The 13,561-nt window shown below is 53.5% G+C and overlaps 6 protein-coding genes across 14 annotated transcripts; 4 read left to right on the top strand and 2 right to left on the bottom strand.

Annotated features, from left to right (window-relative positions):
• Positions 1 to 60: 60 nt before the first annotated feature.
• On the top strand, positions 61 to 3,040 carry H257_04517 (hypothetical protein). Of its 3 annotated transcripts, none has more exons than XM_009829065.1 (5): positions 61 to 123; positions 174 to 1,380; positions 1,456 to 2,027; positions 2,078 to 2,243; positions 2,303 to 3,040. In XM_009829065.1, the coding sequence occupies exons 1-5, from the start codon at positions 84 to 86 to the stop codon at positions 2,940 to 2,942; spliced, it is 2,625 nt and encodes an 874-aa protein (XP_009827367.1). In that variant the 5' UTR covers positions 61 to 83; the 3' UTR covers positions 2,943 to 3,040. The 3 variants fall into 3 exon arrangements, with proteins under 3 accessions (XP_009827367.1, XP_009827366.1, XP_009827365.1); XM_009829064.1 differs by having other exon boundaries at positions 174 to 1,395; positions 2,097 to 2,243; XM_009829063.1 differs by having other exon boundaries at positions 174 to 1,395.
• A 74-nt stretch (positions 3,041 to 3,114) lies between these two features.
• On the top strand, positions 3,115 to 5,561 carry H257_04516 (hypothetical protein). 6 transcript variants are annotated; one of them, XM_009829057.1, is made up of 7 exons: positions 3,115 to 3,210; positions 3,263 to 3,472; positions 3,527 to 3,826; positions 3,880 to 4,431; positions 4,520 to 4,825; positions 4,881 to 5,079; positions 5,129 to 5,561. In XM_009829057.1, exons 1-7 carry the CDS (start codon positions 3,127 to 3,129, stop codon positions 5,389 to 5,391), a joined length of 1,914 nt encoding a protein of 637 aa, XP_009827359.1. In that variant the 5' UTR covers positions 3,115 to 3,126; the 3' UTR covers positions 5,392 to 5,561. The 6 variants fall into 6 exon arrangements, with proteins under 6 accessions (XP_009827359.1, XP_009827364.1, XP_009827362.1 ...); XM_009829062.1 differs by having other exon boundaries at positions 4,881 to 5,561; XM_009829060.1 differs by having other exon boundaries at positions 4,520 to 5,079.
• On the bottom strand, positions 5,314 to 5,782 carry H257_04515 (hypothetical protein). Its single transcript, XM_009829056.1, has 2 exons — positions 5,574 to 5,782; positions 5,314 to 5,521 (listed from the first exon to the last, which is right to left on the bottom strand). Exons 1-2 carry the CDS (start codon positions 5,664 to 5,666, stop codon positions 5,420 to 5,422), a joined length of 195 nt encoding a protein of 64 aa, XP_009827358.1. The 5' UTR covers positions 5,667 to 5,782; the 3' UTR covers positions 5,314 to 5,419.
• Positions 5,783 to 5,949: 167 nt separating this feature from the next.
• Positions 5,950 to 8,924, top strand: H257_04514 (hypothetical protein). Its single transcript, XM_009829055.1, has one exon. It carries the CDS (start codon positions 5,978 to 5,980, stop codon positions 8,807 to 8,809), a length of 2,832 nt encoding a protein of 943 aa, XP_009827357.1. The 5' UTR covers positions 5,950 to 5,977; the 3' UTR covers positions 8,810 to 8,924.
• A 123-nt stretch (positions 8,925 to 9,047) lies between these two features.
• On the top strand, positions 9,048 to 10,397 carry H257_04513 (the record flags this gene model as incomplete). 2 transcript variants are annotated; one of them, XM_009829054.1, is made up of 2 exons in its annotated part: positions 9,048 to 9,519; positions 9,610 to 10,397. In XM_009829054.1, 2 exons carry the CDS (start codon positions 9,048 to 9,050, stop codon positions 10,317 to 10,319), a joined length of 1,182 nt encoding a protein of 393 aa, XP_009827356.1. In that variant the 3' UTR covers positions 10,320 to 10,397. The 2 variants fall into 2 exon arrangements, with proteins under 2 accessions (XP_009827356.1, XP_009827355.1); XM_009829053.1 differs by having other exon boundaries at positions 9,048 to 10,397.
• Positions 10,398 to 10,714: 317 nt separating this feature from the next.
• H257_04512 (hypothetical protein) lies at positions 10,715 to 13,279 on the bottom strand. The gene is made up of 5 exons (XM_009829052.1): positions 12,537 to 13,279; positions 11,900 to 12,063; positions 11,770 to 11,825; positions 11,501 to 11,724; positions 10,715 to 11,151 (listed from the first exon to the last, which is right to left on the bottom strand). Exons 1-5 carry the CDS (start codon positions 13,256 to 13,258, stop codon positions 10,758 to 10,760), a joined length of 1,560 nt encoding a protein of 519 aa, XP_009827354.1. The 5' UTR covers positions 13,259 to 13,279; the 3' UTR covers positions 10,715 to 10,757.
• Positions 13,280 to 13,561: the final 282 nt, after the last annotated feature.

Raw genomic sequence — 13,561 nt, 5'->3', positions numbered from 1 at the left:
ATGGAGAGGCTGCTTAATCGGCGGCGGTTTCTGAAACGGCTGCTACATACCATATTTCACCAACCGCTGACACACGCCCAAAAATGGCCGACGACTTTGAAGACTGGCTGACCGACGCTAAACGTACGTGTCGGCATGACTCACACCATCCACACTTACTTGTGTGTTCGTAGATGAGTTCATGATGGAGCCATCACCAGAAAAGGCTGACACCCACCATGAGGTTGTTACCCCTGCCCCACCAGCCAACCAAATCGGGGACACTGGCGTCACAAAACTCTCGTCGGAAGACGTCAATTTCGTTGACGACGATGACTATGACGATGGCGCTGCTAGCATCCTTCCACTCCCTCCGTATAGTGGTATCCCGTCGACTTTCGGTGACCAACACATTGAACCATCCTCGTTGACAATGGCAACGCCACCACCCCCACCTCCAGTGCAGGTCAACGACTCTCTAGACTTGGAGTGGAACATTCAGAGCTCGTTCGATATGCCCGACAAGCTGTGTCAAGAAATTCAATCGGCCGTCGATGCTGCTGCCACGCGGCTGGCCACGGCAGCTGTCCCATCAACGCCTCTAGCCAATGGGCTGCAAGAAACCGACACGACGGCCGAGTTGCTTTTGATCATGGAAGTGGTCATTGGGGACGGCCGCACCGAAAGCATCCAAGTTCGAGAGGGGGACGAGGCCGAGGCCCTCGCGGCCACGTTTGCTCTTGTGCACTCCCTCGACCCCGACGTCGTTCCGACCTTGACGGCGCACATCTCGGAGCAAATCCGGTCGATCCGGCCCGTGCCACTAACTCGGCATCCTTCGTCAAAACCACAACACAACCCCCCCCCGGCTACTGAAAAAGAACGCTCGTACAATGCGCTGCGGGACAAGTTTGGCAAATCGTCCTCCAAGTCGACGTTTGATCTTGTCAAGACAACGACCCCTAGCCCAAAGGGCGGACCAACCGCTCGGAGGGGGCAGCCGCCGGCGTCGGAGCGGCTGTATGCGTTAGCTCAAGCCCAGCGGGAGTGGCGAGCGCGGGCGCAAAAGAAGCGCGAGGACGAAGTGACCAAGGAACTGGCAGACAAGCGGCTGCAGCTGGCGGACAAGACCAAGCTACTCGTGGCCAACCGCACGAACGGCCAGTATCGCTCCATTGGCGAGCGCTTGTACGGCGAAGCGGTGAGCGAAAACGCCCGCCGCAAGAAGCTTGCGGACGCGCGGTCTGTCGAGAAGGCCCATGCAGACCTGATTGGCGACGACCACGCGGACTGGATGTGCCCCAAGTGCGCGTGTTCGAATCGATACCAAGACGCCAAGTGCCAACATTCCGTCGGGCCAGTAGTCATCCCAGCTCCACCTGCCGCCACAACATCTTCGAGGTCATCTCAACCCATGTACAGTGCATACTACATATATATATGATGTTGGCACGATGATTAGTTGATGGCTATTAGTACCAACAAATCCTCGACGAAATCAAAAGATCCGATAACAGCAACAACAATAAGGGTGTGTGGGCAGCCGAAACCAACAATGTTCCAGCCCACGCTCTTGTCAAAGGAGAACAAAAAGCCCGTACCGAACGCGACGTTGGTACTACGAAGGCAAAAGCACGAGGAGGTGGCCAAGACAGAGTACAATCAGCGCCACCCGTTCGCCCCGCAAGTGAACCCGACATCCACGGACCTGGTGAAAGACAAGCGGACCGGCGCCACGACCCACTTGACGCTGTATGCCGACGCGGACGCCCGACGCACCCGGCAGAAGGACCACGAAGCCGCCTACTTGGCGCAGTTCTCCTTTCGACCCAACATCGGCATCAACGCGTTCGTGGCGCCCCCGGCATCGAAGGACGCACTGGTCCAGCGTCTAGCGATCGAAGATCAGCAAAAGCTGGCCCAGAGCCGCGCCAAGTTGTTTGAAAAGTACGGCGCCGCCAAGGATCCGGCCACCGGACGGCCCTACTTTACCCCCGAGACCGGACGCGGGCCTCAGTTTGCTCGTAACGACACGAACCTCCCCATTGGTACGCCTTGATATGACATGGAATTGGGGCTAGATAAGTGGTAACTGTAGGCACATTTTTGTACCAAAGCCGACGCGAATTTGATGAGATCCACCGCCAACTTCGGCAAGCGGACTCGGACGCTCTGCGGGACCACCGCACGCAGAGCTTTGTCTCCAAAACGTCGAAAATGCACCTGAAAGCGCGCAAAGTCAAGAGCTTTGATCGTATTTTCAAGTACTTACACAACCATTTCACCCGTCCATGTATTATTGCGATATAACTTGATATGGTAGGTTACTACAACAAGCCAGTACGTCGACGGCGACTGTTGAAAAGGACGAGTCGCTGCTCGACCCAACACTGCTGCAAATGGACACGCTGTCATTAGAACTAGGCCACGTGGCACTCAGCCTATTTGACACGTGTGGATGGGTGCCTATCCCGAAAGACAACTTTTACGCGTGCATGGAGTCCACGCTGGCGCAGTGCCGACACCTGACGCACACCCAAGTGCTGTTCTTCGGGGACAAGCAAACGCCCGTTCAGTCGTCACCATCGCATGCGATTCCCACCACGAAGGAGCGCGCCGACGCCGCCGACGACCAGGAGCTGACGCTGCATCCTAAGATCTGCGCCAAGTCACACCAAATGGTGACCAAAAATACAGGCAGGAAGAAAGTGTTTGAGAGCCTCTACAACGTTCACGCCACCTACGCCGCCAAGCGCAAGCAGCGCGAGGCCAAACTCGAAAAAGAGAACGCGAAAACCTGCACGTTTCGACCGCAGCTGTGCAAGCAATCGTTCCACGACATGTACGCCCGACTGCCCGACGACCAAGCGGACGATATGGACTACGTCGTGCTGTCTACGGCCAGACCGTGTGCGCGGCCCAGTGTCCGACCCATCGATAGCGATCCTCCGTCGCGTTTGTAGCTCGCTCATCACAATTTTTTTGCAAATCTGAGCTAGTAGTACTACTAGTAGCACGCCATGGATTAATAGTACTATAATATTCACCATTTGAATTGCTTCATACAAATGGGAAGTCATTTTTATACCAGTGGCCGCACTGTGATTGGCCAAAATCCAGCCATGAATAAAATCGGCGGCGCGAACGATGAACGAAGTGCTGGGACTCTTCTCACTGGGATGCGAGCTGAGCAACCTCAAGCAAGAGAAGGAGGCACTGAGATGCTTCTTGGTATGGACACCTCATGCAGATTCGATAGCCAATCCGGCCACTTTCTCCATAGGCAATACGTATGCCATCAACGTCCACGACACTATCCGCAGGGCAAGTCGAGATTGTCGACATGTACATCGCGGAGCTATATCTCATGCTTGCCATGGAAGGTCAGCATAATGCCTTAAAGACGTACAGACTTCCCGACGCGTCAAGAATACTCCAGCGCGTCCCCTACAAGCAGCGAGGTTCAACGTCGTTGCCGTTCCCGCACAACGAGGTACCAAGCAAGTTGCAGCCAAAGTCCAACGTCAATTTTCAACACGTGCACTAGTGGGGCGTTCGTCGACTTCGGTGCGAGTGGATGCTCAAGATTCTAACCGATCCCCAAGCTTATCGCGCCCATGTCGACCTGTTATGTCAGGGCATCCACCTGTGTGAGCAAACCGGCGATCTATCGACATGGCTGGCGTGGTACCGGTCTGCGCTGCGGCACCAACTCAAGCAGATCCACACAGTGTGTTGCTTGTCCCCTTCCCCTTCGCCATCCGCGTCCTTTGCATCTTCCTTTCGGGAATGCGCCGTGGTCGTTTACGACACGCTTGCTTCATGCACGTCGAGCGATGCGTTCAAGGCAGGTCCACTCCATTCCCACCCCCCCGTGCCTTCCTAACCATGGCTACGTAGCTCTGGCTGTTGGAAGTGCTGTGTCACTCGATCCTTGAACAGCCCAGTGTATCCAGCGACGAATCCTCCAAGCTGTTTACGTTCTGCGACGGCTTCTCCACCCAGCTCGCCGCGTCGCGTCCCGACCTTCGCATGTACTTTGTGCTTTTGCACGTTCTGCTGCTGTTTCGCACTGGGGACGTCGTGCGTGCCGGGCCCCTTGTCCAAGAGCTGGAGACACTAACCCAACAATACCCCACCCTGCTGCCCTCCACGTGGCGTCACCTCCCAGCACTGCTTCACCTGCAAGTGAACGCTTACTACAATCCCACCGCCGCCATCTCCATGTCCTCGTCGCTCCTGTCGGCGCTGCAGTCCGACGCTAGGGACTCGCCGCCGTTTCTGTGGTTCGACGCGCATCTCACGATCTGCCACCTCTTGGACGCCCAAGGACGGTATGGGGAGGTCGGCCATCTCGCCACGGAGCTGCTGCGTGTCGTGGACCTGCCAAACGTCGCTCGAAGCGGTCGGCATACGTCCATGCGCACCGCCGTGCATATTCTCTTGGCGAAGGTATGTGACCAACATTCCGCCTACAACCAGACCTACATTCCACAAAAAGTCGAACAAACGACCAACATTCTCATATTTCGAATTGCAGTATGCCCACGCAGTCAACTGCATGGATGACGCGATCAACCACGTGAACGCCGCGTTCGCGCTCATCTTGGAGGACACCCCGCAGTGGCCGCAGCTGTCGGACGTCCACCTCATGCACATGATGGGGCTGCTGGAGGTCGCCACGGCCATGTCGTGCTTTCCGCTGCCCAAGGCCGGCGCGCCTCCCGCCGTCGTGCAGCCATTCTTCCCCGACGACAACCTACTCGAGTTTGCTGCGGGAGTACTACGCGATACGAACCTGCGGGCGCTCATTTACAACGGCCCGAGCAAAGAAGTCCGTGCCAAGGTATGAAAAACGCTGGTTACGTAGGCCTGATGGAGAATGATGGGACGATATGTAGTACGATCTGTACTTGTGCAAGTGGCTGTGGGGGACGCAGTGCCTTGGCTTGGTGGGCACGTACCCTGACATGGACACCCTCCGCAGCTACATGCTGTCAGTGCTGCAGGATTGCTTGGAACTGTCGACCAGTTCTATCAACTGCAGCAACATCACGGCGGAAATCATGGTGCTGTTCGGGCCGAAATTGATCGAGTTTGGTGAGGCGCGATGTGGGGTCTTGAGGACGCTGACTTGACAGTGATGTAGGCCGCCTGGACGAAGGTGAACGCACGCTGACGAATGCGTTAAAGATTGCCATGCACACGAAAAACCTCAAGCTACAAGTGCAGATTATGATCGAAGTGCATGCTTCCTGTGGGCGAAAAGATCAAGTGAAGGCGCAATCGGTGGTTGCGGACAAGTTTGCGAAGAAACTCGAGTCGTTGGCGCGCAAGGTCGACCGCGCGCTGGAGAATCATGCAGTTCACACCCAGTTGCTCACGTGGAAAGTGCAGGAAACAAGCACCTGAAGAATGAAGTATGCGTAATAAAGGGACATTACAATCGAGAGAGCGCGGTAGATGCATGTCGGACGATCGTCTGCACGGGCACATTGTCGGCTCGCATGGCTTGGGCGGCAACGGACCCCGTCATCTCCGACTAGGAAAACAGAGTCACGTCAGAGAGGAAGACGCACGAGATATTATTTTACCATAAAGCGTAGTTCGTTCTGGAATGTCACGGTGAAGTTGGCGACGAAGAGGTTGGCGATCCGCGCAAAGAGCGCCGCCGCTGCGTCCTTCATGCTGCTGTTTCGGCGTGAAAGTTTGAATACGTATCGTATCGAATTGCAAGGGATTATTAGTTATGAAGGGGTCTATCACCGATTGGCTAAAATTAAGGCACAATGTTGAAGTGAAGGATGAAAACGCGACTTTTCAAAAAGATAAGGATGGAAATGAATTCGTCGAAATTACCCTGTATTTTACGTACAGTACAGTATATGGTGTGGGTATTTTTAGCCTCAAGGGTGGGCTACACCAATTATAGCAGGCAATCAATCGCTTTGAACCATCATGGAATCCACCCACACACCCTTCAGAGTGCAATTCCACCATGGCCACACTGTCGGGGTACTTACTCAAACGGTCCAAAGCCGACTGGAAGTCTCGGTACGCGTGTCTGGACCGAGGGGTGTTGTACCTGTTCAAGCACAAGCATCACAACTATCCTTCCATGACCATCTTGCTGGCGGGATGCACAGCCGAAGCCACGTCCGACCCAGACGGGTGCAGCTTTGTCATTTCGCATCCCAGTCGCGCCTCGACAAAGCAACTGCTCTTGGCCACTTCCGAGTCCCACTTGCTGTCAACTTGGCTCGACGCTATCGTAGCTCACGCTCAACTTGACGTCGCCGTTCCAACTCCGAGGGCGCCACATCGAGCAGCCGCTGTTCCGTCGCTGCCGTACGACATTCCATCCGCTGACAACCGGGGCGTCCCGCCAAAATACCTCGACGTGGTTGAGACCATGGTGGCCACTTTCTTGAGTGAGTACGTGTACCACACAGCGCGATGGACCCTCGAAACCGACCACTCAGCTGTAAAATCGACCCAATTGTACTATTGCCAGGCGCCTGCCGCGGCAATGAGCAAACTCATGCTCAAGCACCCAGCGGACGACATTGCCAGTGTGGTCGTGGACCCTACCTTTGACGCCCACGTTCGCGACTCGACGACCGTCCACACGTTCAACGAAAACACGACGATGCAGTACATCACGACCAAAGACACCATGTTTCCCAGTCGAGGCCGCCAGTACGTCGTGCTGACCCACCGCCGTACCCTGCCCGACCAGTCGGTGGTCGTCGTGTCGCAGTCCGTTCCAAACGACATAGAGCATTTGAACAAATCCCGACACTCGGACCCCGCCGTGCTTCGCATCGAAGGCTTCCACATCGTGCCAAATCTGGACGACACAGCCGCCGAAGTCACGTACGTCGTGCATGTTGACGGCGACGAAACGTTGCCAGACCACGTCGTCGTTTCGCGGGCGCTCAAGTTGGACGCGCTGCGAGTGTTGCTGGAGCCCCCCGGATCGCCCACGTCACCGCGAGCTCATGGCGCCCTCCCTCAACCGTTCCCAAACGTTATTTCTTCCAACATCTTCGAAAAGTCCCCTAGGACCAATGCGAGGGATGTAGGGGCATACTCGATTCCGCGTCAGTTCGCCCATGAAATCGACTCGGCCATTGCCACGTTAGTCGCCACTGCCACCGGATTGAGCTCTTGGACGTTTCAATCCGAGAAGGAGGGCGTCCGCGCCTACTCGAAACAACCGGACGGGTCGTCGCTTACGTCGGTCCTGGGCGTGGGCTCCATGGCCTTCCCAGCCTCGACGATCCTCGGGTTCCTGCTGGACACGAGCCGAAAGGTCGCGTACGATCCCATGTGCGCCGCGGCGTTCGCCATCGCCCGCCTCGACCCGCACACGTCGCTCGACTATTACGCGTCCAAGCCGGTGCTGATTGTGTCCGGCAGAGACTTTGTCAACGTCGTGCACTGGCGAGTGCTGCCGGACCAGTCCATCGCGGTGGTGGCCAAGGCCACGCAAACTGACCAAATGCCCGTGAACCCGGGGCTCATTCGAGGGGAGGTTCATGTCGCGGGGTGGCACATTGTGCCCACCGGACAGCACTCTGCAGACGTATCATTCATGATGAAATTGGACCTGAAAGGGTCGATTCCGACCTTTGTCCAGAACAAAATCGCGGTCGACCAAGCGTATGTCATCCTAGCGGTCCGGAAACAACTCGAGGCGCTGCCAAACATTCGATCGTTTCCCGTTGTGAACGATGCAAGGGGACAAGTCGCGGCAGCCCCCGTCGCCCCCCTCGTTCCCCCCGATGACACTTTAACAAGTGAATCTACTAGCAAACTGTCCAAAGAATCGGCAAAGAAAGGATCCATGACGTGGATCGATGACACTCCAGCCATCCCCACCCACACGACTGAGGATGCTAGTGTTTGGATGTCATGGGGCGTATCCTTGCTTGCGTTTCTAGGCGCCACGTATATCTTCTCACTTGGCGGCATCCTCGTTGGGGCTATGTACGTTGGCTACCATGTCCTCACTATCGGATCTCCGTCTCTACGCCGTCGTCAACAAGGACCTGTTGCATCGTGGAAAGCCAGCCTGTCTGCTTCATCGGTACATGGCTCGATACTTGTCGACTGCTCCGACACGTTAGCGTACATCCAGCACCTTGAAAAGCGAGGCGCAGTCGTCACCCTCCCCGACATTGTCGTGCGCGCGGTGGCTCGCGCGGTGCGCCATACGCCGTCCTTCAAAGGCTACGCGGCGTTTGGGTCTTTGTATCCGTCGAATGGCGCCGTGAACGTGTCCTGCCTCATTCACCGCCACGACGATACATACGATGTGACGCTTGCGGGGGCAGACACGTTATCTATCCACTCCATTGCGACAATCGTGGCGTCAGGAGTCGATGATGCTGGATTGTCATCGCCATCTAATTCGTGTGGGCTTAAGCCCACTCACTGGGCTTCGGTGGTTCACCATGCACTGGTTCAGTTTTGGATCGACATCGCGGAATGGCTGAGCCACCAAGTGCCAAGCATGGGTGTGACACCGCATCGGGGTACCCATGCCATCGTGGCTGACGTTGGGAAAATGGGACTGGACGACGCGTTCATTTCCATGTTCCGCCATGTTCCGTTGACGGTGATAGTAGGTGCGATCGCCAAGAGAGCTGTAGTGGTGGAAGGAGGAGATGGCGAAGATCAGGTAGTCGTGCGACCCATGCTGTGCCTCAATGTCCAAGTCAATCCTCGGTATGCGGACCCAGCGGGAATTGCGCAACTGACTCGGCATTTGAGGGAATTCATGGAGCACCCTGGGGTGCTGGACGACGAAGACCTCCATCAGTAACGTTAGCTTACTACTCACAACTTGAAGTGTCCATCGTTGCGTGATTAGTATATTGAATACTGTAGTAGACACCAATGATAATATTATTATCCTTCACATATATATACATATTTCGTATCAAACTACAGTACCAGTATTTCAATTAATCACCTTCGTGATCGTAGTAAGGTACTAGTACTACTCTAGTAGTTGAAGTCGTTTTTTGCAAATGTGTGTGGAATACGTAAACGTGGCGGAGATGAAATGGGTTGCTGGCGCCATGAAAGTGGAACCGCAGACGAGATCAGACGTTGCAGCACCCACCATGAAGGAGGGCGGCACGGCAAAGCGGATGTCCTCACAGGACTATGCGACGACGACTCCAGCAACGGAACAGTATCCAACGGACGTAAGCGTGCAGAAGAAGAAGAAGAAGGGGCTTGGATTCCTGCGCCTCTCCTTGTCGTCGCGCCACCGCAGCCGTCGATTGTCCGAGAGCTCCACCGCGCCCATTGAGTCTTCCATCGACTCTCGGCGTGGGCACCCCCTTCCCTCTCCTATCAAGAACAACCCTCCATCGCCTAAGAAACCCTCGTACGATATTCCTGCAGCACACGCCGCCTCCGTCGATGCCGCGATCTCCGCGATGTTGGACTCCGTGGTCAACATTTCCGACCAGTGGACGTTCAACTCTGAAAAGCAAGGCGTCCGCGCGTATTCCAAGGACGAAGGTACCCTCCTCTCCGTCCTCGGCGTCGGGAGCCTGCCGTTCCCTCCCGCGCACGTCGCGACCTTCCTATTTGACGCATCTAAACGACCAGAGTACGACAGCGCCTGCGCTTCCTGCGCGCGCCTTCATACGTTGGACAGCCACACCGCCATCGACTACTTTGCGTCCAAGGCCGTGCTCATGGTGGCCGGCCGCGACTTTGTCAACCTCGTGCACTGGCGCCAACTGCCCGACGGATCCATCGTGCTGGTCGCCGTCGCCACTTCCGATCCGTCCAAACCATCGCCATCCCCCGGGCTCGTGCGCGGGGAAATCCACGTCGCAGGGTGGACGATCGCAGCGCTAGGCGCGTCGCACTCGAAAGTGTCGTTCCTGATCAAAATGGACCTTAAAGGCAACATCCCAGGGTACATTCAGCGCAAAGTCGCGCTGGACCAAGCTTTCTGCATGCTCCACGTCCAACGCGCCATGCAACGACGCCCCCCCACGCCCCCTTTCTTGACCCATGACGTGGCAGCACCACAAACAAGTCCAGCGAACGACCCACAGCCAACGACGCAGACGCCCGTAGTGGAGTTAGCGTGTGACCCCCCAGCTTCGACTGCAACGTTCAACCCCATCGGTCATTGTGCGTCCCCGTGGGTAGCGTTCGGGACGTTTCTAACCGTGCTGTACGGCCTGCCATTGGTCGGGATTGACGACGTTGTCCACGACATTGTTGTTTGGAACACCATTGCGTGTATGACATATGTGCTGTGGGTCACGACAACTCGTCACAACACTGTGTCGCAGGAATACTAAATAAAACTAGTTGCTCACTCTACAATAATGCATAGACCTATTTTAGTCTAGTGGCAATATATATATATATATATATATATATACTCACGTATGGACATTTCACAGTGTTCTAGAAATCACCCATAACGTTCCAATCTCGAGTGTATAATAATAATAATTTTGCTTGGGACTATTTTATAATAACGTTAAAATAGAAAACGTCGTGGATGCTCTCAATCGCTTGTCCATTTACCCATACAATCAAACCAAATTAACATAATACTATTATACTTGGGAACAGTTAGTTTATGATAATTACCGTCATAACTACTAAGGTTACTAATATCAATCCTTCGTACAACCTCAACTACGATTCACAGCATCTATCTCAATTCCTATGCAATTCAAGACGATGGGTCTATTGGAGTGACCTCTAACGATGATTGATTGATTGCTGCTTTAGTCCTTCCCGACTTCGTTCAACTCTTCGTCGTGTTCGTCAGCAACGAGGGCAATCTCTTCGAGTAACTCATGGATCGTAGGTCGAATCACAATCTTCACATGTTGGTCCTTGGCCAGCTTGCGTTCCCTGGCTCCCACGCGGACGTTGAAGCCGAAGATGGTGCACCCGCGCTCGACGTCTTTGGTCGTGACGTGGCCAAGCCCCATGTGCGCCGTGTGGATGCCAGGCATGGACGCGTCCACCGTGTCCAGAATGCTCGTGAGTGACCCCGCCGTGTCCGTCTTGATCACGATCGGCGTGCCAAAGAACCCCTTGGCCGGCATCTCGTCGTCCACCTTCTCGTTATCATCGGCGACTTCGACCGCTGCTTGGAAATCCATGGCCAGTTCGCTACTCGTCCAACCATTACACTCAACAACCAAGGACGATATGTATGTACTTCCTCTGTTCCACGTTACTGCCGACATTTACACAGATAATCGAGCCCTCACTCAATTTGGGCGAATGATACTTTGAAAGGGAATTGCATCAATTTTCGCAAAAGATTGGTATATAATCAGTGCTTAAAGCATTTGTAAGCCAATGAAATGTCATAAATGTTCGATATTGATAGAAATTGAAGAATTACAGCCAATGAAATGCAAATGTCGCCAGTAACGTGGAACATGCGAATTTTGAAATAACCTGGAACAGAGGAAGTACTAGTAGTTGATGAGTTTAGTTAGTTGGTAGATCGTACCGCTGGTGCAGAACCGCCTCGGCCCGATCTTTCGTCACTACATGCAATGAAAACTCGAGCGGCGCATCCTTGTGCTTGGACAGCCGCTTGAAACACACGTCCACCACGTGCCCTGGCCACGCGACTGCCACGTCATCGCCGTTCGCGCGCTTCAGGTTCTTCACCACGCCATGCAACATGCCGCAGATAAAGTGGTCGCCCACGCGCAGCGCGCCGTGCTGGACCTACATTCTGTCGTTGACATACACTCTCCAATACCAACTTCGTACGAGAATGCGCAAAACCGTGCCGCGTCCGATCGACGCCACCACTTCCAACGCCGTGCCTATCAATTGTTTGTTTCAAGATATATATATATATATATTAAATACTATAAAGCCACATATATATATATATAACCTTGCGTGCCCCGATCAACGTGTGCGTGCATGGTGAGCACTTGGTCTTCCAGAACATGCAGCAGGGTTTTCTTCAGAGTGTCGAGGTTCGTGCCGAGTTTGGCCGAGATGGGCACCACTGGACTCGACTCCAACGCCACATATTCGTCAAGTTGGTCTCGGATCCTAAGCATTCATAAATATATATATACATATATGATATATATACATATATGATATATATCAATAACGATGTATCTGTGCGGACTCCCAAAAATCGGAATACGTAGTACGGAAACGGTACATGTCCCCAATAATACAGTAGATAAATATATATTCCGAATACAATTTATATATTATATAGACCCCGAAGCACAGTAATTGATATCTTCCATACTAGTTAGTACGTTGTATATATATACTGAGTACTTCGTATCCCAAATACTTCTACGATATAAATATCCCAAATACTATATATACAACATATATTATAACCAAAATATAACATATCTATATATATATATTCCGAGTACAAGATACATATGTCCCGAATCACAATAATTGATACCGGTATCACAAACCGTACACATATGTATATCCCAGACCAAATGCAATACTATGCATGTTTATATATATATCAAATACATGTAAACACGTACTTGTCGATTGTGGATGGCGTCACGAGATCGACCTTGTTGACGCACACGACGGTGGGCACATCCAGCGACTCGATGCACCCGATGGACTCGTCCGTCTGCAAGCGGCACCCTTCGTCCGCCGCCACAACCAGCACCACCACGTCCGCTACGTCTGCGGCGTTGTTGCGCATCCTCGTAAAGTGAAAATGGCCAGGAGTGTCCAGGAAAGTCACGGGAACGTCGGGCGCCAGCATCGTGTCGCACACGTGTATCTTCTGCGTGATGTTCTCCACCTCATGCTTGGCCACGTTCGCGCCACGCAAGGTGTCCATGAGAGTAGTTTTGCCATGATCGACATGCCCCATGACGGCAATCACGGGCGGTCGCGACACCAGCACGCCGAGCGACGGGTCCGAGACGATGTCTTGCGGCTCCAAGGCTTCGTACGCGACCTCCACGCCAAAGTGATCGGCGATGCGAGCCGCTAGATCCAGCGGCAGAATGACCTGTTTGAGTGTGTCGAACTTGTACTTGACGTCATGATGCGTCATGTAGTACTTGCGGTAGTGCTTCCTGCAAGCGTGTTTCACGACTTCGTCCGCGGTGACTTTGAGCTTCTTGGACAACTCGCGTACGCGCATGAAGTCATTGAGCACGATGGGCTTCTTTGGCTTGGAAGCAAAGCTACGCAATGAACTCCACGAGGCTGCGGTCGCGCGGCTCAACGTACCCCGCCGCAACATCGCTTGTGAAATCCACACTTCAATTGCCGATTTGATTGGATAGAGCGTCCGGATATGACATTTAAATCCAAATGGTTTCGAAAATTATTATTTTTCATCCAATATTGCCCCAATTTTCACCAAAATATTGACTGAAATTTCTGCTTCCTTCGAGCGTATTTTTGGACGAATTTCTTCAGTTTGCAGTACCATCGATGGATGGTACTACTTCGAAGTATACACGATTTACGAAACAAACACGAAACAAAATACACCAGACTACTAGCAATCACGAAACGTTTTTGTTTCGTAAATCCAATATAT

The sequence above is a fragment of the Aphanomyces astaci genome, assembly GCF_000520075.1.
Source record: "Aphanomyces astaci strain APO3 unplaced genomic scaffold supercont1.7, whole genome shotgun sequence".
NCBI classification, from domain to species: Eukaryota; Oomycota; class Saprolegniomycetes; order Saprolegniales; family Verrucalvaceae; genus Aphanomyces; species Aphanomyces astaci.
Note: the sequence above shows the minus strand (reverse complement) of the source record. Positions and strands in the feature narration are given on the sequence as shown.